The sequence below is a fragment of the Triturus cristatus genome, chromosome 4_1 (assembly GCF_964204655.1).
Source record: "Triturus cristatus chromosome 4_1, aTriCri1.1, whole genome shotgun sequence".
In the NCBI taxonomy this organism is placed as follows: domain Eukaryota; kingdom Metazoa; phylum Chordata; class Amphibia; order Caudata; family Salamandridae; genus Triturus; species Triturus cristatus.
In genome coordinates this window covers 619,812,319-619,839,523 of record NC_140585.1, presented here as the reverse complement: position 1 = coordinate 619,839,523, position 27,205 = coordinate 619,812,319, and the positions used below count along the sequence as shown (strand labels likewise).

The following is a 27,205-nucleotide window of genomic DNA, read 5'->3' as shown; positions in this document are numbered from 1 at the left end:
GAAGTGAGTGGAAAGGGACATTTAACCCCCAAAATAACAAATCAACTCTGGAATCTCTATCATTCAAAATCATAATGGACAACCATTACACTTTTAATGGACTTCTAATGCATCGGCTGCCCGGTCCTAGGACTGATTTTCTGAATACTATTGCTAGATCCCTGGATATAATATCCCAATCACCGGATTTTACACTTTTAGGAGACTTTAATATTCACTTTGAAGACCCAGTGGACAAAGACTCAGTGTATTTTCTGGATATTACTAACAGCCTAGGCCTCACCCAGCAGGTAATTGGCAGTACACACTCTGGGGGCGATTTGTTGGATGGGTTATTCTCAAACAACAAATCTCTAGAATGTCTTCCATCACTGCCTCTCGTCTGGTCAAATCACAGTGCTGTTATGTTCTCTCTTCCCCTCCAAAATACTCAGATAGCAAAATTGAAAAATTATAAGCCAAGAAGGGTTCGGCCTTGGAACAAAATTGCTACTGATACCTTTGGAAGCTCCTTAGCTCAGAACCCACCCAACTATACAGACAACCCAAATGAGGCTGCTGTCGCATTTGATAAATGGCTCAAAAGTACAATTGATCAGGTGTTACCGATGAAATCTTTGGCCAATCGTAGATTAAGACATAGAACCCTGGTATTCCGAACGTCTCAGAATTTTAAAGCAAAATGGTCGTCGCCTCGAAAGGAGGTGGAGAGCTAGTTATGAAGTCAACGATAGAACTGCTTATAAACAAGCTCTGATAGACTATAAAAAATCTGTACAAGAGGAGAAAACTGCCTATTTTACCATAGCGATAACCACTGCAAAAACTCTACGAAGGAACTCTTCTCCACCGTGAAAAAAACTAGCCAAATGTTCGGAGGTGACAGCCTCACCAATGAATCAGACTTTCTGAAACTCACTAGCTACGTTTTTCCAGGACAAAGTTAGTGCAGTCTATAGTGGCTTTTCCCGACTGTTGGCCCAAGGGACATCATCCCCTTTGGAGACTGTAACAAATCCTATGGAGGTTAGGGAAATGCTACCAGCTACCTCAGACATTGATGTCCCCCCAGAACTATCTGTATTCCCTCCTTTGACTGTGGATGACGTCACTAATCTTTTGTTATCGATCAAATCTGGCTCTCCATTGGATCCATGCCCGCCCATAATTTTTCAGCTATTACCAGAAGTTTTTGCATCTCATCTGTCATCTATTTTTAATAAAATGTTTGTTTCTGGTATTTTTCCCACTAATTTGAAACTGGCGTCAGTTCTAACCCTCTTAAAAAAGGCAAAGCTTGATGGGGCAGATCCGAGTAATTACCGCCCTATCTCAAGACTCCACCCTACCTGCAAAAATGGTCGAAAAATCCATGAATGTTGTTTTAACAGACTACATCGAAAAACATTATTTTCAGGACACCAGTCAGTTTGGCTTTAGAAAGCATCATAGTACTGAGCTGGCTCTGATTTCAGCGTCTGAATTGATCAGGCAGACAGTTGATGCAGGAGGTAGTGCAGCACTTGTGCTGCTTGACCTCTCGGCTGCTTTTGATACTGTGAATCACCAAAAGCTACTGGATGTCCTAGACAGGATTGGTATTTAGGGAAAAGCGTTTGCCTTGCTCAAATCCTTCCTGTCAGTTTGCGGCTCGGTCAGATTTTAAGTCACCCAATTTCACACTGCCTCGTGGAGTACCCCAGGGCTCTTCACTGAGCCCCACTCTTTTTAATATTTATGTTGCTCCATTGGCAAGGCTGATCCAGTCTCTGGGTTTCGCGGCTATTTCTTATGCTGATGATACTCAGATTGTGGTTTCCGTGACAGGTTCACCATCAAACACGGCAGCACAGTTCCATGCATGTCTTCGTCAAGTCGGGGACTGGATGGCAGCGAACTGTCTGAAATTAAACTCCGGTAAGACCGAAGTTCTTCTCTTTGGCAGTCACTCGAACTTCTGGTCTCCTGCATTGTGGCCTTTGGAGTTGGGCTCTTTACCAAACCCAGTGAATAAAGTAAAGAACTTGGGTGTCACGTTTGATTCCATGCTTTCATTCGAGGGTCATGCGAATCAAGTTACTTCGACATCCTTCTAAAATTAAATTACTTAGAAGGATTCTTCCCTTTATTCCAGTTAACCTAGGGAAACTAGTGGTCTCCGCCCTTGTTTTATCCAAGGCCGACTACTGCAATGGCCTTTTTTATCAATCTTCAGAAGAGATGTTTGACCAAGTTGCAGATTGTGCAGAACGCAGCAGCACGTTTGCTGTTAAATGTTCCAAAACACAAATCTGTTTTTATGTCGCTTAAAGAGCTACACTGGCTGCCGGTGAAAAGACGTATCTAATTTAAGGCCCTCTGCATAGCTTTTAAAGCTGTTCACGACATAGGACCTGCCTTTCTTAAACAAAATCTGCGGCCTTATATTCCGACCCGCCATCTCCGCTCAGCCTATGCTCATTACCTGGTAGTTCCCAGGTTCAAAATATCTTCCTGGGGCGGAAGAAGTTACCTGGTCGGTACTACCAGACTCTGGAACTCACTTCCACTAAGGCTAAAAGAAGAGACTCATCTGTTGGCCTTTAGAAAGGCATCAAAAACTTGGCTTTTTAATCTTTGATGTGGTACATTCTGTTTGCTAGTTATTTGTTGAGGAGCTAGCGCCTTGACACCCTTGGGTGAATGTTTTGCACTTTATACATTTCTTTTTCATTTAATTTCCTAGAAGGTAGAGTATCCATGGGAAAATGTTTTCATTGCCCTGATAGATGCATGTCTATATGACAAGGTATAGTGACACATGAATTTAAGAAGTCTAACATGCAAACAGAGACTGCCAAAGTCCTCTGACTCTCTGTCCCACCCGTTTCCCCATTAGAGCATAAGGAACTGGACCATTCCTATGCCGACAACCAGCGAAGTGCAAGTTACTTTCTGTAGTTTTGGACAACCAGAGAGATTCAGTTACCTCACCCTGTCATACTTACAACAATGCCATTGTGCCACTATGTGTAGACACGAATATTGCCGATGGTGCTGCCAGAATGTGTGCAGGGCCCCTGTGGGCCCACCAGAGTACCTTTCAACCCCAAGTCATCATCCTATCTCATCCCTGAATTAGCCCTACACAGACAGTGCTTTTCAACTGCCCCTAACGTTGGCTTGCATTGTCCCAACTGCATTGTTATACCCTGGATGTGACTTGAATATGAACACTTAATGAATGGCTGTTCTTCATGATGTGTTAACTTTAGTATGGTTTTGAACAACCTAGGTGTATTTCATTTCTCAATGAAACTTATATGGCGTTGTTATGGGGATTATCTTTTTTTTTTATTCATTAAGACGGTTATCCTAGTTATTGGTCCTGTGTTTTGCTGTGCGCAATATTTCATGATGGCACCCTGATATCGAAGGAGTCCTCAAATATTTGTAGCGGTATTGGGTGAGGTTTGTCTGTGATCTCTGACATTATTTTTATTTATGGGATGTAAAAAGGAAAATAGTTGCATTTTGAGGATACCCAGATGTCATATTCTGGTTACAATAAAGAAATGCTGCTAACCTACAGCTGCAGAATTTTGAAATTGCTGGAGCTTCCCCGGAGCAGTCTCTGGTAGTCAAAAAGGAGCGCTATTACAATACGGTATGCCAAACCTGCTTTCTTCTGGGATTAGCTTGGCAGGAATTGCAAGACACATGCTAGGAGATATAACACGAAAGCAGGAGGAGCGCACTGTGGTAAATTAGGCATGCAGGAAGAGGTCTCCGTCCAGGAATACACCCAGGGTTGCTACTGTCATAGGATAAGGGCCCAGTGATAGGAGTCAAACTAAGTTTTGGCACATTTGTTTATGTTTTTATCCGAGAAGTTGCCTGGTTTTACATTTGTTATGCTTAACCAAATTGCTGCTCACCAATGTTTGAAGCGGTACCCCCTTTTGTATCACCAATGTTTGAAAGGCAAAAAGGCAATCTTTAAGGCTGGATAGACATCCTTGAGCAACTGTTCAGGAGGGATGATTAAGAAGGTGTCATCAGCACAGGTCAAAGCAGAGCATTCATATAATCCAATCAACTGAGTCAAAGATTTATAAAATTATTGGGAACAATGAAGGGAAACCCCACAAAGTACCAAGAAGCACTGTGTGCAGGGCCAGGGAGATGGAAAATAACCTCCAGAAAATAAGAGAACCAACTAGTGACAATTTCCACAATACCCCCTTCGAGTCTAAACCTTAAAATGCCACCATTATGATCATACTTTAGGAACAGTGGCTTGCATTCTGTGTATCTAGCTTCACAGAAAGCTTTAGGAAAGGTAACAAGTGATTATCCTAAAGTTTGCGGTGCATAATAAGCGAGGATACTCTTGTGGGGAAAAGTGCACTTTACAACTAAACACAACAAATATACGTACATTTATCTGGGGGATTTGCAGTTATCCGATTGGCTTTCCTCTTGCTGATAAACTCCCTTTGGTGTTCACAGTTATATTATTAGTCTGTGAATTCCAATTAAAGGCTATGTGATGCTCACACCAACAGGTTCGGGCATCTTAGCTTCACAGATATGCTTTCAAACACATGAGCCTGTAAGATCTGTTCTAATGGACAGATAGGTTTTCTATCTGCAACATAAGACTGAGGGATAGGGTTGTTGTCCAAAGCCTCAGTAATTTGTGGGGAAGATCTGCTGGCTAAAAGCTGAGCCTGTGCAGTCACTAACTTTAGAGACCGCGCTGAGCCTAATCACGGAAGACCTCTGAAACTTGAAGAGTTATTATGTGTGATGTGGAACCTTCTGGAATAGCTCCTTGCATGAAGCTGTAATGTGTTAAGAAATATATATTAGTGCTTTGTAGGCAATTATTGTAACTTCCATTGGGAAGGGTTGTGCAACAAACAATTTACGTCTAAAACCACCGCGTAATCTGCAATGCAGAGGCTTTCTAATCATAGGTAATTTTTGTGATTCTATATGCATTATCAAACTGTTAACTGAATCAACTGAACCATACACAGACACTGTACATCGCTATAAACAAAAGGTTTTATCTTCTCTACTGTTGTATGTAAAAGCAACTGCGTTCTGATCTGAACAAAAAAATAACTTGCCTAAAATTTTGATTACTGCCTTACTGTTTAATAAAATGTGTAGCTCACATAAATAGTCCTGAATGAGCTGAAATATGTGCTCAGGAATCCTATACAGCACACATCCATCTAATGCCTGCAGAAAGCTTAAGATATGGTCTTAGTTCTAGGCTAGATATTAGGCATAACATCGTATTTGAAATTCTATTTAACATTTTGAGATACAAGTTATCAACATGCTTTTTTTTGTAAAAGACTTTGCAACACTACCAAGATAAATGTTAGAAATGTACAAACGTACATCCTGTGTCCAATACGAAACCCCTGTTGATCTCCGCTTCTCTCTGGGTCTCCGTCGCTCTCGTATAGATTTTGATTGCGATTTATCCTCGGTTTCCTTCTCTTCTGCCGTCCGTTCTCCATCTAGCCAAAACAATCAATACCGGTATTGAGTAATTAGAACAGTAAATTGTTCCTTTATTCAACTGCTACTTGAAGGCAAGCTTTGGAAAAATGGTTTAGAATGTTCAATAATAGCGCTCATTTGCAATTAATCTTTCAGAACAACTGTTTCAGTACTCAGTGATTTATAAGTTTAAGGGTTTAAATATAGAATTACAAATAGGTAGCTTTCAGTTAGGGATTTTTTCCACTGAGGGGTTCTGAATGACATAATACATCTGCCCCGAGGTTGGGCAGATAAAGAGGTGGCACCAAAGCAAAAGATAACGCCCCTTCAAGACATTCGGATAATTTTTTGGAAAATCATTTTATTATTTTTTAACCAAAGTGAAAGGGACATCTGTGCACACAATGCCTAGTACCATTTATTTATTACATTATTTCGAGAGACAATGGATAACACTGCATACGCAGAATTCTTTTTGACTTGACCTCAATGCCCAACACAAGGCTCCCCATCCACAGTCAGTTTGCCATATTGTCCCATATTTAATATCCTCTGTATGATTTCCACTGGGTCCAGATTTTTCCATTTTTCTGGACATAGTCTGATTTTATATACTTTTTTTCCCACCAAGATACACTAATCCATATGTTTTTTCCAGCGCCGGAGTCACTGCTGCCCCCAATTGCAGGGCCACATTTTGTTTTAGCAATATAAGTCCCAATAAGACACAACTTAGGTGCCTCTGAAGGTCCACATCTCCCCATATGTTTAGTGTTAGTAATGGGGGTCTCTAGTTGGCACAGGTATACACTTGTGACAAGCAGGGACTCTCAATTCTAAGTCAGGATAAGGGGATCACCCTTTCAAATAACCCCTGGTCACCCTTTAGGTAGTGTGGCGCAAGCAGTCAAGACTATTCTCAGGGCGCTATAGGTTAAGCTTTTGTGAACACATACAGTAATACAATGACACACCACAAATGGACACCAGTCAAGGTTATATCAAAAATAGTTCTCTTTATATAAGGCTTAGCACAAGACCAGCATAACGTTTAGAAATGACCACAGTATTATTTCAAAGTTCAATGTTCTTGCAAAAAGGCTTAAAATGCAAAAATAGGCTTCTTTTACTCAATTCTGCTTCTTTTCAGGCTTTGTACGGTTCGTACCTGGGTGTACGACTCGTCCGCGTTAAAAACAAAGAAAGTACGAGTCAAACAATTGGTGCGGAATCCGGGGTCCGGGACGGGCACACTGCGGTGCGAACAGGACAAAGTACCTTAAGTTCGTGGGGTCCGAGACGGACAGTGCGGGAAAAGTTGATGGGTCCGGGTCGTCGTTCGGCAGCGTACTCGGTCTGGTCCGGTCGCGGCGTTGGTACGGGACCTTCAGGGGTACGGGCGGATGATCCGGATCAGCTTGCAGAGTCCGTGGCGTCGGCGTTCGGGCCGTACCTTCGGTGCGGATCAGCGGCGACACTTCTCGGCGCCGTACAGCGTACGGGGAGGATCAGCGTACTGCGGCTTCTCGGCTTTGAGTACGGCACGGTGCAGTACGTTGGCAGCGTACAGACCGTAACTGCGGGACATCGAAGCTTGAGTCCGGCGTACAGGGTTCGGCAGCCAGGGATGTACGCCTCGAATCGGCGGGGAAGGTTAGGTGCAATGCAGCCGGGAGGGATACGGTGCGTACTAACGCTTTTGGTTCAGCATAGACAAACGGTGCCGGGCGGCAAAGACACGGCTTCGCGGCAGATGTGGTACGAGGCGTACTGGGGCCAAATCCAGCGGGAAACAAGCAAGAATTGTCCAGGCAACTCAGTTTTTGAAGGCAGATGAGTCCAATGGTCCTGGGACTCAGTTCAGGGGGCAAGCTCTTCTTCCAAGCCCTTGGAGATAGTTGAAAAACAAAGTGCAAAGTCTCTTTCAGTCTTTTCCTCTCCTTTCTCAGCAAGGCACCAACTGCAGGCCAATCCCCCAGGTCAGGGAAAGTTACTCCTCCTTCAGCTTCTTCCAGGCCCTTCTAGTCAGGCAGAGTTTCTTCGTGGTTCATCAGGATCTGATTTCTTAGGAGCAGGGCTCCTACATTTATACTCAGTTTCTTTTGTCTTTACAGGCCAGGGGGGCCTTTGCATAATCCCAGTCCAGTTCTTTTCAATGAGGAGCACTTTGTTGTGGAGACTCTGGCTTCTTCTTTCAGCAGGCAGGGCAGAGACATCAGACGCTCCCCATGGGGTGGAGCCAGCATTGTGGAGGCAGAGCACTGTCCTATTCAGAGTCAAGGTGCACTCCTCCCACCCATCCTGGTGTAATCTTTCTATTCACCACCTGGCAGCCCCAGCCTGTCTCCTGGAACTTCCCAGCCCTGTCACTCAAGCTACACACAAAGAAGATAGCCCTCCCCTCCAGAGGCGGACTGAAATTGTTAGGCACGCAAAGGCTAACTTTCTAAAAGTAGCATTTGCAAACACAGGATATTAAAATAAACTTTACTAAAAGATGTATTTTATTATTCTGAGTTCAGGCATACTAAACACGAATTTCTACCATGCTCCCTGAGCCTGCTAGGATTATAGAGTTTTATAATCTAGCAGCCCATTCTGGCCTATGGAGAGCAGGTAGCCTTCAATAGTGAAAAACGAAAATGGATGTAATTCACTATTAGGACATGCCACACACCTCAGGGCATGTTCTACCTTATCCTTACAATGCACCCTGCCATAGGGCCTACCATAGGGGTGACTAATATGAAGGTAAGGGAAGGTTTAGGGACTGGCAAGTGGGGACACTTGCCCAGTCAGCATCACAGTACCAGACTGCATGCAGGTTCTGCAATGGCAGACCTTAGACACATTTCACCCCGCTGCTTCTGTGGGTGGCACAACCAGTGCTGCAAGCCCACTAGCAGCATTTGGATATACAAGCCCTTGGCACCCCTGGTGCACTCTACTAGGGACTGATAGTAAACCAAATAAGCCAAACATGGAAGTCAATTCACATAATACATTTTACCATAGGGAGCACTTGCACTGTAGCACTGGATGGCAGTGGCACAGCGCCCTGAGCAGCTAACACCAGCACAAAAATACATTGAGGCACAAACAAAAATGGAAGGGTGACCCACGCCAACGGTGCCAGGTCTAACATTTAGTATATACAGTTTGGGATAGGGAGTCACTACAAAACCAGTTAGGTCAAGCACAAGATATCTGCCACTGCCCCTCAAACAGGCATCAGGCGTGGACACTCGCATATGGTATGAACAAAGTTGCCTATTTGTAATCACAGGAATTATCGCCTAACCAGTATTTCTTCAATACCTATGTGAATCAAAAAATCTTCACTTCTTTATTTAATAAATACACAAATCTTTCCTTCTGTTGTGAAACATTCAAATCCATTTTTCAATACATATAAAACAGTACATAAATGCAAACTTTTTTCCTTTCTCTATCCCTCCACTATCCTTCCCAATGCAAATAACTGACTAACATACCCACCACTCAAATTACTTTCATATTTTCAATATACTAATTCACCACTAATCCTTTATGGGTTCCAGAGTAGCATGCTACTCGCCGAAAAAGCACTCGACGCCTCGTATGGGGTAGTAAGTGCTATATAAATACAATTACAATACAATACTTCTAAATAGGTCAACCACAGCATAATTAAACCCCACATACAAACAAATAACCCTCTGAAGCCCTGCATCTCCCCATATGCCAAGTACATACAGTTTGAGATTGGGGGTCACTACAAACCAGTGAGGTCAGAAAGACACCGACCCATTGCCTAAAAAGGGAATCAGGCATGGACACTTCCATATGATACGCACAAAATTGCCGATTATAGGCACATTCGAGAACACTCTCCCTGTTCTCCTCTCCTTATTCGTGTTAAGCACTCCCTGGAATAATATGTTCTGTACAGGATCTTCAGTTGCACCAATATGAATGCCTTTCTTATCCCAGAGGGAGCTGATCGCCTGTTACCATTCTCTCTCTAGAAATGTGCCCAACAACCTTTCCCATTTTTCCTTTAATTTAAATAACGGATTAGGTGAGTTTTGATTTTCTTTTTCTATACGAAGCTTTTTGAGAGTGTGGTTCAGCTAGAACCCTACCTTCAAATGGAGATGAGTATTTGGTCTCATTTAGGTATATAGGTTACTAAAGCATGGCAAAGCTGAACATTTTATGTTTCAGACTGCTAATTGGTACTGTCTTCCAAGTTCTTCCCAGGTGAGGGTCCCTTCTTTTCCACAGAAATCTCCCTATTTACTAATTATGATCATGTCCCAGTTCTGAAGCCAATTTAGTGCCACCCACCTCCTTCAGTATTTTGCTGTCCAACAGGGGCATTTCTTTTGTTGGTATCCCATCCAAGTTATCTAGTGGTTGTTTCCCATGCCTTCAATGAGGATTCTGTGGGATTCAGTAGCATCCGCCTCTTTTACCAACTGTAGAAGGCAGCTACATTGCCTCTCTGCTCCCCTGCATACCTGTCTACCCTTAGAGAGGGTTTAAGAACCAAAAGGCCCATTCATTTATTGCCAACTTCTCCATCTGAAATATTTTAATTTTCATAGATTATACAATTCATGTGAAAACATACACTACTCACCTCTGTATCTCCTATAAATTTGGGCCATATAGGTCTTTAAAGATATGTAAGTAATCCTAATTGGAAAGAAAAGTAACAGTCTGCTATTTTTCAAGTAGATATTTTCTTTTTATATAGGTAAGATCATCATTGGACTATCCAAACATGAGGTTTTAGAGGCATCTTTTCAAGTGGAGCAACAGCTACTAGTGCCTCTGGCAATGTGATCAGAGTAGATGGAGACTTCAACAATTTTTATGGATGCTTTTCAGATGTTATTGATGAGGTGGCACTCTTTGAAGACAAAAAGCATGCTATAGAGGTAGAGACAACAAAATATTGCCTAGAAGATGCAGAGGACATACTTGAAGGTGAAGTTCACATTAACAAAAGCCTAGATGTCAATGCAGATGACAGACATTTACTGAAAAATACCAGCTGATTTTATAAGTGACATCCATTCCCAAAACCAGGAGTGTGATCCAGTCTTATCTAACTAATGTCAACATTTTTGACCCATCCCTCTTTGAGGTTACATCTTTTTTGTGTGTGCCTGTGTATCATCTATGTATTATTATGCTACATAGCAACCAGCTTGTTAAAGCACTACTATAAATACATACATATAAAAGGGCAGGCCTGGGGGCGTGGCTACGAGTATCAAGATGGCCTCTTTGTCGTCAGCACTCAACACAACTTTTCCGAAATGCACGCTTACGGATCACCTAGACCGGAGATGCCTCCACTCCCGTCTACGGGGCCAGACAGCTGGGTGCCCACGTATGGCCCAGATAGGTAGACTCACTCTATTCGCCAATAATAATAACGACCTTGCCCCACTTAGATCTGCAAGCCCTTCAGATCCTAGTGCCCTAATACTGCAGGAAACATCTCCTAGGAAATCACTGCCCATTCCTGGCACGCCAAGGGTACGAGAGGGTCTTCCATGCTGGGTTCACGCGAGGCTCTTATGTAGCTTTTCTCCTGCGCCCCACCTTTCAATTCACGGTTACCCGAGACATCAAGGACTGCCAGGGACGCTTCGTGGGAGGGGGCATACCCTTAATCTTGTCTCAGTCTATGCACCCCCCGCAGCCCATTGAGCCCTCCCTCCGCGATCTCTCAGAACTACTGTAGTCCCTTCCCCAGGGTATGACTGATCAGATGGGACTTTAATGCTGTCCTGACCCCTGCTTGCGATGCCACTGGGATGCCCTCCCCTCACCTGAACACAGGTGCTAAACGCCTCTCAGAGTGGGCTTCGAAGTTTGGCCTATGCGATGTGTGGAGAATGTGGAACCCCGATTGCATCAATACAACTCACACCTCCGCTACACATCACACTCTCTCCTGCATTGACCTGATATTTTTTCCCACCCCTGAATGTCGCACGGTCACTAGTATTCACATCCTCATCGGAGGAATTGAGGAAATATGAATTTTGTGATCAGTTATGTCCCCTATCGTAGACCCCAACGGCTCCATGTGCATGCTATACGTACATGTATGTTCCCTCCAGTTCCAGTTTTGAAGACGCAAATATATGTGCGTCCACTGTCAACATGTCCTCTTTCAGATCCGTCATGAATGGGTCAGATATTTCATTCCTAAGTATGAAAGGCCACCGACTTTATGTGGTTCACTTTCCACATTTTACAGATTCAGGCGAGTAGGCCCTGAATTCTGTCATCAAGCCTTTTCCTGCCTTCTGCCTCTGAAAGCTCCAGTCTGAGCCTGCATCTGTATCCATGAACTTTGTCCTACTCCCTGCGCGGCTAACGGTGCCTGATCCAGCATATTGCCTGCCAAAAACTGTATTTCACCTTCAAGATTATCTACTCCGCTCCTCATCCGATGCATTCCTGTCTAGTAGTTTAGGTAAACATTCCTCCAGCTACCGTGCAAAGGGCCAGGCCTCGCTGTCCTCATGCAAGTAATTCATAGGCCCCGTTACCATGGAATATTCCTACCCCCTCGCATTTCATGTAGACACTTAGACGCTTGTACACGCACTAACAGTCAGTATAGAATAGATTCTATCCTAGAGACCTTTCCTTTCGGATAACACAGTTCTTTAAACATAGGATATTAGATATGATTTGGGATTAGGTTGACATGACCCCCAGACTTCTGTCTCCACATGTAGAGCTAAATGTCAAGTCCCCTTCACCCTCTAGTTGCACGTCAATCACACGTCATGCGGCTGCGCGCGCATCTCTGCCAAATATTTCTGCTGACATTGCAGGATTCTTTCATGGATCCACCCACTTGTGACATCATGTATAATGACGTTTATTAAATTACGCCCATATGACCGCCTCTATTAGTTACGTATGCACAGTTTATCTGTATTATCAGCTGTTACGCCTCTTGCATCTGTTTCACTGTAATGCATTTTCCTATAAAACCGATTATCTGTCAATAATGTATGCCCTTCCTTCCTGAACTTCCGTGGTGATGGAATAGAAAGCCTACAATTCGAATTGTATTCCTTTGTATAGGAATAAAGCCTTTTAAAACCTCTAATACCACGGATTCTGCCTCTTATATTTACTGAGTTATTCTTACTTGACTTTACCGCATAAAAAATAGTACCGGTAATGAAATATTTACCACATAAATTGGCGCCCGAACAGGGACACTTTCTCATCTCACGCGCCGGAGGTGCGTTGCAGGCCCGGTCTCCTGCCACAGCTGAACGGACAAAAACGCGTACCTGCAGGATTTCCTGTATCTCCCTCCGGCCAAGCGGGGGCGACTGAGGCTGCGATCAACACCCAGACGAGGCGGTGAGAAGTGCGAAGTATCCCGACCAGAGCCTAGCTGAGAGAGCAAGATCCGAGGTATACAGAGGCCCACCAGGTTCCGAAGTTCCGAGTCCAATCAAGTCGAGTCCAGTCCGGTCCAGTTTCAGTTCCGTTCCGAGGCCTTCCGTTCCGAGCTACCCGGTGAGTACCATTACCGGGGAGGCATTTAACGTGCACATAGTCTGTGCCGGTCAAGACGGGTTTGGGTACACAAATCCGGTCTGCACTGTTTCAGCAGTGTATCTGTACTGTTTAGCAGTATATATAGTATGTCTTGCATATAAATAAGTATTATCTAGTGTCAGTATTATGTCAGTAACTAGTTTTCTATTAGTTATCATTGTTCGTTAAAACTGTTAAATGTTAAATGTTTTAATACGTTCTATACAATGTGGTGTGAATGACTGTTCATTATTGTGTTTATTTGTATTAAGTGTGTTTAAGATTAAGTAACCAGATCTAAAAATGCCGCTCTTTTCGAAACTAAGACAGATCAAAACTAGAAAAGGTGTACTCGAAGAAGCTGTTCCCATCCCACCAAGGGACACTCCAGGGTACTTTATGTATCATAAACATGGCCTAGATGCCGTATTATTTCTTGATTTATGGGTGGACTACACCAAGGATTTGCCAGAAAATCAGAGATGGCCCGCAGCAGGGACCTGGGATGCAGATTGCATCATGAGAGTAGAAGAAGAATTATGGAAAAAGAAAGCCAGACAGTCACAGAAAGATGCCATTGAATTATGGCGTAAAGAATCATACAGACGTACAGAAAAAGCACTCAGACAGGAAGAGAAAGGTAGAGAGAATTCAAATAAAACTCGAGAAAATCTATTACTTGAGGAAGGTACCCGAGTAAACTCAGAACAAGTAGACAGACAAAGAAACACTCTTATGAATGGTATGTATCCTCTTCTGGCCGAAGGGTTACCTAAGGCTATCCCGGAAATACCAAAAGACTTAACTTCTCCATTGCTCCCGATAAAAGCACATCCCAAAACACATCCCAAAACAGCAAAGGACGTTTTCCTTTCCTCCTATTTAGATGACGTAGCTCCCGAGTATGCTAATGCCATGCCACACACACCGCTTGCCGATGGTGTTCAACACCAGGAGCATCCGTCTGTATCCCCGCAACTACAAACTCCTACACAAGTTCCCACAGGTCCGTCCGTTTCTACAGTTTTTCCCACATCTACAATCTCTATCCTACGTCCAACGAATCCTTTCGTGCCTAGCGCCTCAGATGGTGCTACAGGAGGTACGACAGACATGTTTGCCACCCCGCCGCGAAATAAACAGACCCTTAGAGATTTAGCACTCCAACGTACACACCAATTAGCGACATCCGACATGTTTAAAGAACAGCTTGTGGATTGTAGATACGACCCAGTACCAGGTAGACAGGATAAATTGCTCATATCATCACTACGTATACGACGAGCTACATTATATTTAATGACGATACCAGGAATGGTTGAACATCTAGACAATATATATCGCTTTGTCCAAACAGGGCGAGGTCCAGAAAGTATTAACGAAGGTATGGAATACCAGAAAGTGGATGTACAAAGACAACTACTACGTTTTTTCATAAATTGTGTAATTAGGAATCAAGACAGGCCTGGGGCAGATCATGATACCATGCAAAGACTTGTCAAATGGGGTCAGAACATATCAGAAGAGAAACATGATAGACAGGCGTGTATAATCGCCATGTGTCGAAAGATCCGCAAGGAAGTAGAACGAATACATAAAGAAAGACGAGAAACAGACAGAGTAGAATCAGAAGAGGAGGAGGAGCAAGAATCAGAACAATTAGAAACAATAGCTTATGTAGGTAGAGGAAGACCCCATAATAATACTAGAGGCTTTAATGACCCGATACGTCCAATACGTCCAGAATATAATAGACATTTTCCAAATCCTATGTTAAATACAAAATCCCCCGAACACCTATTCCAAGCCGCTGATAAATTACTCCGAGATCGAAGGGGGTACCATATGCTCGATTCCATGGACAAACAAGAATTAGCTAGGTCAGCAGTACAATGGGCTGACAGTCCCAGCGAATACAATGATGATGCACTAGCGCACACGTTTCTGAATCTTGACCCATACGAACAGCGTTTAGCTAGTATATACATGATTCAACACCTCCTTATATTATATAAAAGCCAACACTCCGATCCAGGACCCTTACCTGACATATTGACAGAACTACTCACGAATATATGGAGAGGGTCAGGTACTGATTTGATTAAAGAAATTCTAGAATTCCGAAACCAATATTTAACTTTCGTATGCCCAGAACACGTTCCAGTTCCCATCATAGGAAGAAAAACGTATCACATAGATAGACAGAACCCGTTACGCGAAGTGCACCCAATCAGAGGTGACGGTAATAACTTTACACGCGTGTTTGTGTACACGCCTATAACTAAACTGGAATTATTGCCTAGAGAGGGAAGTTGGCTTACCCCTTATTGAGGTTCGTGTAGACCAAGAGGGACCTTATGTACATAGTGAACTATTAGGGGAAGACAGAAAGTTTTTACTTGATACAGGGGCAAGCAGAACAACTATACGACGCAGTGAAGTTCCAGGGGCACCCCTCTCAGGCTCACAAAATATTTCCCTTGGATTCTCAGGAAAACCTATAATAAATGACGTAACACAACCTCTTCCACTCACGATTGGTCCATTGACACGTACTACAGATTTATTGCTTACTAAATCCTGTCCAGAAAACTTGTTAGGTATAAAAACATTGAAAGCTCTAGGAGCTATAATATGTTGTTCTCCGGAAGGAGTACGACTATTTCTACGTGACTTCAAAGGTCACTACGTGTCCAGAGACATGGATCACCGACTGCAGAATTTACCTACACATTTATGGGCACAAGGCCCCACTGATGTTGGTTGCATGAATATTACACCATATCGTGTCACACTAAAAACAGGAGTAATACTACCACGAATGCGACAATACAAGTTACCACCCGATGCTGTTGTGGCTTTGCTGCAAATCATTGACGACCTCATTGCACAAGGAGTGGTTGTCGAAACCGACTCCAATGTATGTAATTCCCCGATAATTCCGATTCTTAAAAGAACGGATCCAAAAGCACCATCAGTATAATCGATTAGTTATTGATCTGCGCGAATTAAATAAATGTATTGTACCACAATACCCTGTGGTCCCAGATATCTCTTCATTATTAACCGCTATTGACTCAGAAGCAACGTTCTTCACTGTAATTGATCTCAAGAATGCCTTCTTTAGCGTCCCAATAGATCCGGAAAGTCAATATCTGTTCGGATTCAGTTTAATTGGACGAAGTTTTAAATTCACACGCGCACCTCAAGGATTTACAGAAAGCCCTAGCATCTATAGCCAAGCACTGAAACGAGAACTTGACAGTATCCACATGCCAGTTAACACTGCCTTGCTTCAATATGTCGATGATCTGCTGATCACCGCCCGAAGCGAACATGAATGTGAAAAAGCGTCACTGACGGTTTTAAAATTTCTGGCCGACAAGGGGCACAAGGTGTCCCCTTCTAAGCTGCAATTCTGTGTCCAGCGAGTTGTTTACCTTGGGCACTCGCTGTCCAAGGAGGGAAGGCAGCTTACACCCGACCGCATCCAGTTAATCGCTAACATGCCACCACCCAAGACACAAAAGGAGGTGCGGGCTTTTATAGGCCTCACTTCATACTGTAGGCAGTGGATCCCTCAATATGCATTTCTAGCAAAACCACTCATCCAGTTAACAACACAGGAGGCAGCCACATCGACTGTCCTCCCTTGGACTCAAGAACATACACACGCCTTTGAAAACTTAAAGAAAGCTTTATGCCAAGCACCTGTTTTAGCAACACCATGTTATAGTAAACAGTTTACACTCTTTGTTACAGAACGCGAAGGTACTGCCTTGTCAGTACTCACTCAGGAACAAGCAGGATCACACAAACCATGTGCTTATTTCTCTAGTACATTAGATCCAGTAGCTCAGGCTCTTCCTGCGTGCCTGAAATCGGTGGCAGCAACAGCTTTAGCAATCAGACAAAGCGATGCCATAGTGTTAGGACACCAATTGACAGTACAAGTACCACATGCAGTAGAGGTTCTTTTGAACCGCACACAAACACAACACTTGACTATAGCGAGACTCACCGGTTACGAATTGACATTATTTCAGCCACACATAGAAATCAGACGTTGTAATACGTTAAACCCTGCCACACTGTTACCAGTGGGCGGAACAGATCCATTGGCACACGATTGTGTCGAAGTCATTACTATCACGACGAAACCCAGACAAGACTTGACAGATATCCCTTTGTCAGATCCAGACTTGACATTGTATGTAGATGGGTCATGTATGAGAACAAGTACAGGAGAGTTAGTGGCCGCTTACGCAGTCACAACAGACACTGAAGTCATTGAAACAAATTGTATTAACACTTTGTCAGCTCAAGCAGCAGAGCTCATCGCTCTGACACAAGCCTGTATTCAAGCCAAAAATAAGAGTCAACATATACACAGATTCACGTTATGCATTCGGAGTCGTCCATGACTTCGGCGTACTGTGGCGAGAGAGAGGTTATTTAACTTCTCACGGTGCCCACATCCAGCACGGACCCCTCATTCAAACCCTATTGGACGCGATTCATCTACCCACTGCAATATCGATTATGAAATGCAAAGCCCATACAAAAGTTACCGATATCATTTCTCAGGGTAATGACCTAGCTGACAGAACAGCTAAACAGACTGCTCAGAATCAGACTCTCACAACTGACATGACAAAGACAATAGTTCAGACACTAACACATTGCATGACAGTTAAGGATCCCGCCCTTGATGTAATTGACATACAGACACATGCTACACCAGAAGAAATAAAGAAATGGACTGAATTAGGAGGGATCCAAACGGATCAAGGATGGATGACGAAGGAAAAATCTATATGGTTTCTTCCCGACTCTATGGTTCAAGTCATCATTAACACAATACATAGTCCAGCGCACCTAGGAGAAAAAGCTATGCTAGACAGCATTCAACACATTTGGTTCAACAAACACTTGCGAGCAGCAGCTAAACAAAAAGTTCGTACCTGTATGATATGTTGTCAGTTTAATCCAGGTAAAAGCATCCCCGTAGAGCAGGGTGGATTTCAACCTCCCGATCATGCTTTTGAAGTCCTCCAGATGGATTATATCCAGATGGAACGATGTCGAGGATTCAAATATGTTCTCGTAGTTGTCTGTGCTCTTTCCCGTTGGACAGAAGCCTACCCGGTTTCAGATTACACTGCCCCGACTACTGCCAAACAGTTAGTTCGAGAATTCTTCCCACGGTACGGTTTACCACGTGTTGTCTACTGAGATAACGGCCAGCCGTTCTCATCCGAACTAATGAAACACGTTTCCCTTTTGTTAGGCTACCAATGGAAATTCCACTGTGTCCGACATCCCGAGGCAGCAGGTCTCGTGGAACGCCATAATCAAACTCTGAAAATTAGATTGTCCAAAATATGTAGGGAAAAAGGTGTCGATTGGATAGTAGCCTTACCAGTTGCGCTCTTTTACATGAGAATGGTAGCACATTCTCGAACAGGGCTATCCCCGTACGAGGTGGTCTTCGGTAGACCACCAAATATGTGGGGGACGCCTATACCTCGCAAAATCACTGATGTTGACTGTAATATGCTGACAGATTACCTGGCTTCCTTGATGTCTGCACTACAATCTTGTCGTTCACAGGTAACCGCAGCTTTTCCCGATAATACTGAGGGGAAGCCCCATGACGTGGTTCCTGGTGACCTGGTTCTGGTCCGGAATTTCGATCGGAAGACCCAACTGGAGCCTAGGTGGAAGTCACCGAAGCTAGTTCTACTAACTACAAGGACAGCCGTGAAGATCGAGGGACGCAAAGGGTGGTTGCACTCGAGTCATATCAAGAAATTTTATGGACTACCATCCAGTGTGAATACTCAACCTTGTATTCCCTCACAGACAGACTCAAAGCTCCCCTTGGTTGAGCAGTCAAAACCAGAACTTTACAAACTAAAATTGAGGTCTAGCAAGTCAGACAATTTGATTGTTTAAGTCCTCTCCAAGGTGAATCGGTTGAATTTGTCTCTGACATGTATCCTCTAGACCGGAATAGAGAAAGAAATCAACAGATGCAGCTTAAAAAGCATGCGTATTGTAAATCACTTCGTAGTCACTGCACAGTAACACTATTAATTTTGTTTTTTCTAAGTCTTCTGATCATTATTTTCAGCATACTATTGCATATGTATTACCCTATTCTTAAGCGTGCTTACAATGTAACTGCAGAACATTCTTTTAGCGAATTACCGCCGCATGAGTTGTCCTATAGATTTGCGCTGCGCAACAACACATTCATTAGTATGTTACATCATTCCCATCAGACCAGCAATGCCACAAATTGTTGGATATGTGGCCGACTCCCTCCCTATCAGAACTATAAGGGAGTTTTGCCCCTCTTTCCATATCCGTTCACACACAATGGCTCCTGTGGAGCATGGTTTAGTTTGATTAATTCCCTAGATTCAAATTCCGCAGTTTATCAAGACAACTGGGTATGGGGAAACCTGAACCTAGTTTTGCTTAAAGTCTGCTACCCTAACAAGGAGGGACTCCCCAAAAGAACAGGAACTGATCTAGAAAATGAAGTATATGGATTAGGTAATTTTACACTTAACCTCATGATTCTGAATGTTGAATCTGAAGCTACACCAATCTTGCCCGCCATGTCAGTATTCCCAGTAAAAGGGGAATTATGTGTAAGAAAGAATGGTTCCATACACATGGGCCATAGTAAATGCACCACTGTAATAAAATTCAGTGATCAAGGCAAGTCTACATTTAGAGCTTCCCATCATTCCTACTTCATATGTGGCCAGACCGCATATATATGTCTACCTCTAGCTTGGGATGGTACCTGTTACATAGCATTCCTTCTGCCACCTGTTTTCCTAGCTCCTCCTGATTATCACAGAAATACCCATTTAGTACACAATAGACAACAGAGAGATCTCCCAATTGTCGATTACACTGAAACAGCATGGGAAAAATACACAGATTTCAATAAAGGGTTCTTTCCCTATATAGGTACAGTCACTAATAGTAAGCTGATACGTAGATTAACCAGAACCCTTGAAGCAGTAGTGAACGAAACTATTTCCGCCTTAGGCAATTTAACAGAAGAGCAGTCTGCTATGCGGATTGTTGTGCTTCAAAATCGTCTTGTCCTTGACGTCATCCTGGCCGATAGGGGCGGAGCTTGTAGGGTCATCGGATCAAGTTGCTGCATTTTCATACCAGAAAATTCGCCGTCAGTATATAAAGCCATAACCCGCCTTCATAAGATTATAAGCCAGATACACCAGAGTCCAGGCACCTGGACTTGGTCCGGTTGGTTCTGGGGCGTGTTGTCAGCCTGGGGATGGAGAATACTATCCTTCCTAGGTATTGGCTTTCTCATACTATTCAGTTGCTGCTTATGTCTACAATGTGGGCCAGCGATTTGTGGTCTGTGTGCCACATCGTGTATCCCACATCCACGTTTTCGTTCAAGATCCCGGAAGAAGAAAGAAGAACACATGATGCTATATGAACAGATCGATGGATTGATGAAGATCGATATCTCCTGAGGGTCCGTAGGGGACAAGGAGGGAATGAGGAAATATGAATTTTGTGATCAGTTATGTCCCCTATCGTAGACCCCAACGGCTCCATGTGCATGCTATACGTACATGTATGTTCCCTCCAGTTCCAGTTTTGAAGACGCAAATATATGTGCGTCCACCGTCAACATGTCCTCTTTCAGATCCGTCATGAATGGGTCAGATATTTCATTCCTAAGTATGAAAGGCCACCGACTTTATGTGGTTCACTTTCCACATTTTACAGATTCAGGCGAGTAGGCCCTGAATTCTGTCATCAAGCCTTTTCCTGCCTTCTGCCTCTGAAAGCTCCAGTCTGAGCCTGCATCTGTATCCATGAACTTTGTCCTACTCCCTGCGCGGCTAACGGTGCCTGATCCAGCATATTGCCTGCCAAAAACTGTATTTCACCTTCAAGATTATCTATTCCGCTCCTCATCCGATGCATTCCTGTCTAGTAGTTTAGGTAAACATTCCTCCAGCTACCGTGCAAAGGGCCAGGCCTCGCTGTCCTCATGCAAGTAATTCATAGGCCCCGTTACCATGGAATATTCCTACCCCCTCGCATTTCATGTAGACACTTAGACGCTTGTACACGCACTAACAGTCAGTATAGAATAGATTCTATCCTAGAGACCTTTCCTTTCGGATAACACAGTTCTTTAAACATAGGATATTAGATATGATTTGGGATTAGGTTGACATGACCCCCAGACTTCTGTCTCCACATGTAGAGCTAAATGTGAAGTCCCCTTCACCCTCTAGTTGCACGTCAATCACACGTCATGCGGCTGCGCGCGCATCTCTGCCAAATATTTCTGCTGACATTGCAGGATTCTTTCATGGATCCACCCACTTGTGACATCATGTATAATGACGTTTATTAAATTACGCCCATATGACCGCCTCTATTAGTTACGTATGCACAGTTTATCTGTATTATCAGCTGTTACGCCTCTTGCATCTGTTTCACTGTAATGCATTTTCCTATAAAACCGATTATCTGTCAATAATGTATGCCCTTCCTTCCTGAACTTCCGTGGTGATGGAATAGAAAGCCTACAATTCGAATTGTATTCCTTTGTATAGGAATAAAGCCTTTTAAAACCTCTAATACCACGGATTCTGCCTCTTATATTTACTGAGTTATTCTTACTTGACTTTACCGCATAAAAAATAGTACCGGTAATGAAATATTTACCACAGAATCTCTGACCACTCGCCCCTCTTCCTTCACTTTGGAGGCCTCACAGGCATGCTTTGTCCTTTATGGCAGCTCAAATCTGGTTCCTCCAAGATAAGGTTTATAGACAGGCGTTGGGAAGAGGAGCTTAAGCTCTACTTCCAGCGTAATGATGGCAAGGTCTGGCCTCCTGGTACATTGCAGGTGGCTGGAACGGCCACCATCAGAGGCTTTGCAAAAAAAATATCTCAAAAACAAATACTTGGCCCGAGAGGACAACCTTTCCCATCTGGAACAGGCCCAGACTACAGCAGATCGAGGCGGCATGTCCCGCCAGCTTGAGCTCCTGCAAGAAGAAATACGTCAAATTTCCCTAGAATTGGTTAAGCAAATGCAGAGGTCTTTCCCAGCCCGACTTTACTGCTCTGAGACAAGAATGGAAAGCTCCTTTACTGGCTTGCCTCGAGCCCCCTGGCAAACCGGGTAGTTTCGGAGATTTTAGATGCTGAGGGACAGGCTCCGCATACTTTCGCCGCCATTGCACAGAACTTTGCTGATTATTATAGGCACCTCTACACAGCAACCTCGTCCTTGGGCTCGGAACGAAACCCCTATTTTTTACGAGACGTACCTCTCCCACAACGTTCGGAAGCAGACGCCCATCTACTAGACAACCCCATTTTGCTAGAAGAGACAGGCACGGCCATCTCCACAATAACAGCTGCAAAGACCCCGGACAGGTAACCAGCAGAGTACTATCTGGAGTTCAAAGATATCTTGACACCACAACTTCATGCTCTATATGTTCTATACGCTTAGGGAGGGAAAAAGAGTCTTCCAACGGACATCGTTGTGGCGATGATCGTCGTCATTCCCAAAGCACACCCACCATCACCCTCCTGCTAGGACTACCGCCTAATCTCTCTCATGAACTCCGAGATTAAAATTTATGCCACGATCCTAGCTGCCTGGGTCAAACAAAACACTCTGATACACCCCGACCAATGTGGCTTCATGCCCCATCTTAGCACGAGGCACTGCCTGCGACGCCTTCATGTTGCATTGGCCCATCGTCACATCCTCTCACCCTACTTGGCCTTGCTATTGAGAGACTTCGAGAAAGCTTTCGATAGGGTGGATTTGCGATATTTGGAGGGGGTGCCTGTTAGAGCAGGCTTCGGCCTACATTTCCAGAGGCTCATACATGTACTCTACTTCAACCCGTTGGCTCGAGTCTTGATAAATGGAGTCTTCTCAGACTACTTCCACATCAGTCTTGGGACAAGTCAAAGCTGCCCCCTATACCTTTATCTCTTTGCCCTAGAAATAGAGCCACTTGCCCGACTTATCAGATGCGATGCTCAAGTACGGGGTGGCAATGGAATGACTGCCACGAAGATTGCATCCCTCTTTTTGCGGACAATGTCCTCCTTTTCATGGCAGATCCCTCTCAGACGGGCCCCCGTTGCCTCGGCATCCTGCAGCTTTTTGGGGAAGCGTACGGTCTACGACTTAACCCAGCCAAATCAATCCTATTTCCCCTTAATGTTTCTCGTGATTGTGTGGAATGGCAATCTGACATACCGATCAGACGCCTTCGTTTTTGCTACCTGGGAATCTGGGTGGCACTCTACCCGGAACTTACCTGGTCCCTTAATCTTACCCTTCTCTTAAAGAAAACCAAAGAAGACCTTTGCAAATTAGAATGGCTTCCCCTGAATCCACTGGGCAAAATCGCCTTGTACAAGATGATGGTACTCCCTCTATTTTTGTACGTACTGCAGAACCAACCTCTCCACCTCCCGCGCCATTGGTTTCACGCCCTAAACAAAATGGCCACAACATTTCTCTGGTGTTACTCAAGGCCATGTTTGGCCCTTGTCCATTGCCAGCGGAACCCTTATGACGGCGGGATGGGGATGAGCAACCTATTCCTTTATCACGTCGCAGATCCCCTCCTAGTGATTAATACCAATTTGAGCTTAGGAACCTGGGGTTCTCTCAGATCCAGGCATTGCTCCATGGCTCTCCAATTTCCTGTACTATTCCGGAAGTGACTATGCAGTCCTCCTTGTGTGGTGTTAAGCGCTCTGGTACACCCATTGGGACGCTAAACTTTCACTTCAGACATCTTTGTGGCATGGCACCTGGATGAGGGAGTCGGCTGCATTGAAGGGTTTCCCGAAATAGGATCTTATCGACATTACGCAACTCGGGAAGGTTTGGTCGGGGGGCCACTTCCCCACCTTCCAAGACTTATGGGCCTGCACTCCCTTAACTCCGCTCAATTCTATGAATACCTTCAGCTCAGACACGCCGTTATCGTTCCAGCCTGCATCACACTTCCTGAGTTCAGTCCACTGGAAGCAAACTCCTTATGGGTAATCTGGGAAGGGGGGTGTCCCAGATATACAGCTTTTTTATTAACAATTCCCCAACCAGCTTTGATCACCTACGGGCATGTTGGGAGCAATGGCTGGCTCCCCTGGAGGACGAGGACTGGCGGAATGCCCTTATGGCCCTTCGAGTGATCACCATCTCATCCAGATTGAGGCTGATCCAAACCTATTATCTTCACTGCACCCATCTCAATCCAACCAGACTGCATTGTGCTGGGTTCCTCCAGACTCCGAGCTGCCCGTGGTGTGCGGGAATGCCTGCTGACTTACCACACGAGTTGGGCCTGCGCTGCTCTAACCAAATACTGGACGGATGTAGTGAAGAACAAGTTACTTACCTTCGGTAACGATGTATCTGTAAGAAACATTAGTTAGTTAGATTCCTCACCTTAGAATATCCCCAGGCGTCAGACTGGATCCGGAAGATTTTTCGTCAGCAATACCCCTTGCGCGTCGCTAGGCGTCGTCTGCGGCTCCGCGTCCGTCGTCGGCGTCGTGCGCCGGAATGACGTCGGAGTACTTAGACGCCGCCCTCGCGCGCTGACGTCAGTTCTTGTACACAGCCTTCCGCGCCAGGAACGCAGAGCCATGCAAAGACCGACACTGGTGCCAAAAATAAAATCTAGGGGCCTGAAAGGATAACCTTAACCCTAGATGTCAGTTCGCAGAACGGGGAGGATGGGTGGGTCGGTGAGGAATCTAACTAACTAATGTTTCTTACAGATACATCGTTACCGAAGGTAAGTAACTTGTTCATCTGAAAGATACCCAAGCAATACAATCCCCGGTGGTGGGTCTGCGAACCAAGATCACACCAGAAAGTCCTGGAGGACAGAACGGCCAAAGAAGCCATCCCTCCGGACTTGGCTGTCAAGGCAGTAATGCCTGGCAAACGTGAGTAGCGAAGCCCACGTTGCCGCCTGACAGATGTCCTGCAAAGGGACACCCCGTCCCAAAGCAGTAGTAGCCGCAGTGGCCCGAGTGGAATGGGCACGCAGCCCAACAGGAGGGTCCTTTTTTGCCAAGGAATAACAAATTTTGATGCACAAAACGACCCACCGAGAGATGGTCCGTTTGTGCACCGCTTTCCCCTTCTTAGCACTCACGTATCCAACGAAAAGTTGGTCGTCCACCCGGAACTGCTTCGTGCGGTCCAAATAAAAGGAGAGCGCACGTTTTGGGTCCAGACGGTGGAGCCTCTCTTCCTCTTTGGAAGGATGCGGAGGCGGAAAGAAGGTGGGCAAGGTGACAGACTGCCCAAGATGAAATGGAGTCACCACTTTCGGAAGAAAGGAGGGACGAGGCCGAAGGACAACCTTGTCCGGATGAACAGAGAGAAAAGGAGGCTTTGAAGATAAAGCCTGGAGCTCACTCACCCATCTAGCCGAGGTGATGGCTACCAGAAAAGCAGTCTTAAGCGTCAGCAGACGAAGAGGACAATTATGAAGAGGCTCAAAGGGAGCGCACATCAGAAATGTGAGAACAAGATTCAAGTCCCACTGAGGCATTACAAAAGGGACAGGAGGGAACGTGTGAGTAATGCCTTTTAGAAAGCGTGTAACCACAGGGGACTTGAAAAGAGAGGGCTGATCAGGAAGCCGCAAGAAGGCAGAGATGGCAGCAAGATAACCTTTCAGGGTGCCCAGGGCAGAGCCCTGCCGGGCCAAAGAAAGAAGAAAGAGGAGAACCTCAGAAAGAAGGGCGGAAAGGGGATCCACAGCCTTTGCTGTGCACCATGCCACAAATTTGTTCCACCGGCAGGCGTACACCGACTTTGTGGAGGGACGCCTGGCTGCCAGAATGATATCACAGACTTCAGGAGGCAAGTCAAATGGCATCAACTGCCGCCGCTCAATCTCCACGCATGGAGGTGGAGGCTGGACAGGTTCGGGTGGAGGACCGTCCCCTGCTGCTGCGACAGAAGATCCTCCCGAAGGGGCAGACGTATCGGAGGATCGGTCAACATACTGAGTAGCTCGGGATACCAGTACCTTCGTGCCCAATCCGGAGCCACCAAGATGACTTGGGCCCGGTCGTGCCTGATCTTCTTCAGCACTCTGGGCAGAAGTGGTATAGGCGGAAAGGCGTACAACAGACCGCAACTCCACTCGTGACGAAAAGCGTCTCCGAGCGAGTGCCGCCTTGGAAATTCCAACGCGCAGAACTGCTGACATTGCGCGTTCTCTTCGGTGGCGAATAGATCTAACCAAGGCTCTCCCCACTGCTGAAAGAGACCTTGCGCCACTTCGGAGTGCAGACGCCATTCGTGATCCATCATGCACCGGCGGCTGAGTTCGTCTGCCCTGGCGTTCAGAGAGCCCGCCAGATGTTGAACCACTAGGGTGACGCCCTGGTGTTCCAGCCATGTCCAGAGGCGCAGAGCCTCCTGACAAAGGGTCCACGACCCCACCCCGCCCTGTTTGTTGTAATACCACATGGCGGTGGTGTTGTCCGTGAACACCTGCACGACACTTCCCCTGACAGAGGGAAGGAAGGCTTTCAGTGCAAGTCGGATCGCTCTCAACTCCAACAGGTTGATGTGGAGACGAGACTCCGCCCGAGACCAGAGGCCTCTGATCTCCGCCTCTCCCATATGGCCACCCCATCCCAGGAGGGACGCATCCGTCACTACGACATGGTCCGGTTGGGGAAGGGAGAGGCTTCTGCCCATGACCCAATCGCGGTCCGTGAGCCACCACTGCAACTGCTGTGCAGTGCCCTCCGAGATCAAGACATGGTCGGACAGGTCCCACTGCAGAGCCCGCATGCGCCGCCTGGCGTGATGCACTAGTAGGATGCAGGAAGCCATCAGCCCCAGAAGCCGCAACACTAGCCTGACCGAAACCCAGGATAGAGGCCGAAATGAGGGGAATCAGGGCCTGAATATCCCGGACCCGCTGTTCCGGTGGATAGACCCGGAACTGCGCCGAATCGAGAACCGCTCCGATGAAGAGGAGCTTCTGAGAGGGACTCAGGTGTGACTTCGGCACGTTGATGGAAAA

The 27,205-nt window shown here is 45.3% G+C and overlaps 1 protein-coding gene across 6 annotated transcripts in view; it reads right to left on the bottom strand.

Moving 5' to 3' along the window:
- PPP1R12A (protein phosphatase 1 regulatory subunit 12A) overlaps positions 1 to 27,205 on the bottom strand; it is a 1,183,401-nt gene that overhangs the window by 195,514 nt on the left and 960,682 nt on the right. For all 6 annotated transcript variants that reach the window (XM_085652988.1, XM_085652990.1, XM_085652986.1 and 3 more), the window contains one exon: positions 5,398 to 5,519. In XM_085652988.1, coding sequence (XP_085509114.1) covers positions 5,398 to 5,519 — 122 coding nt within the window. The remainder of the gene's footprint in view (positions 1 to 5,397; positions 5,520 to 27,205) is intronic.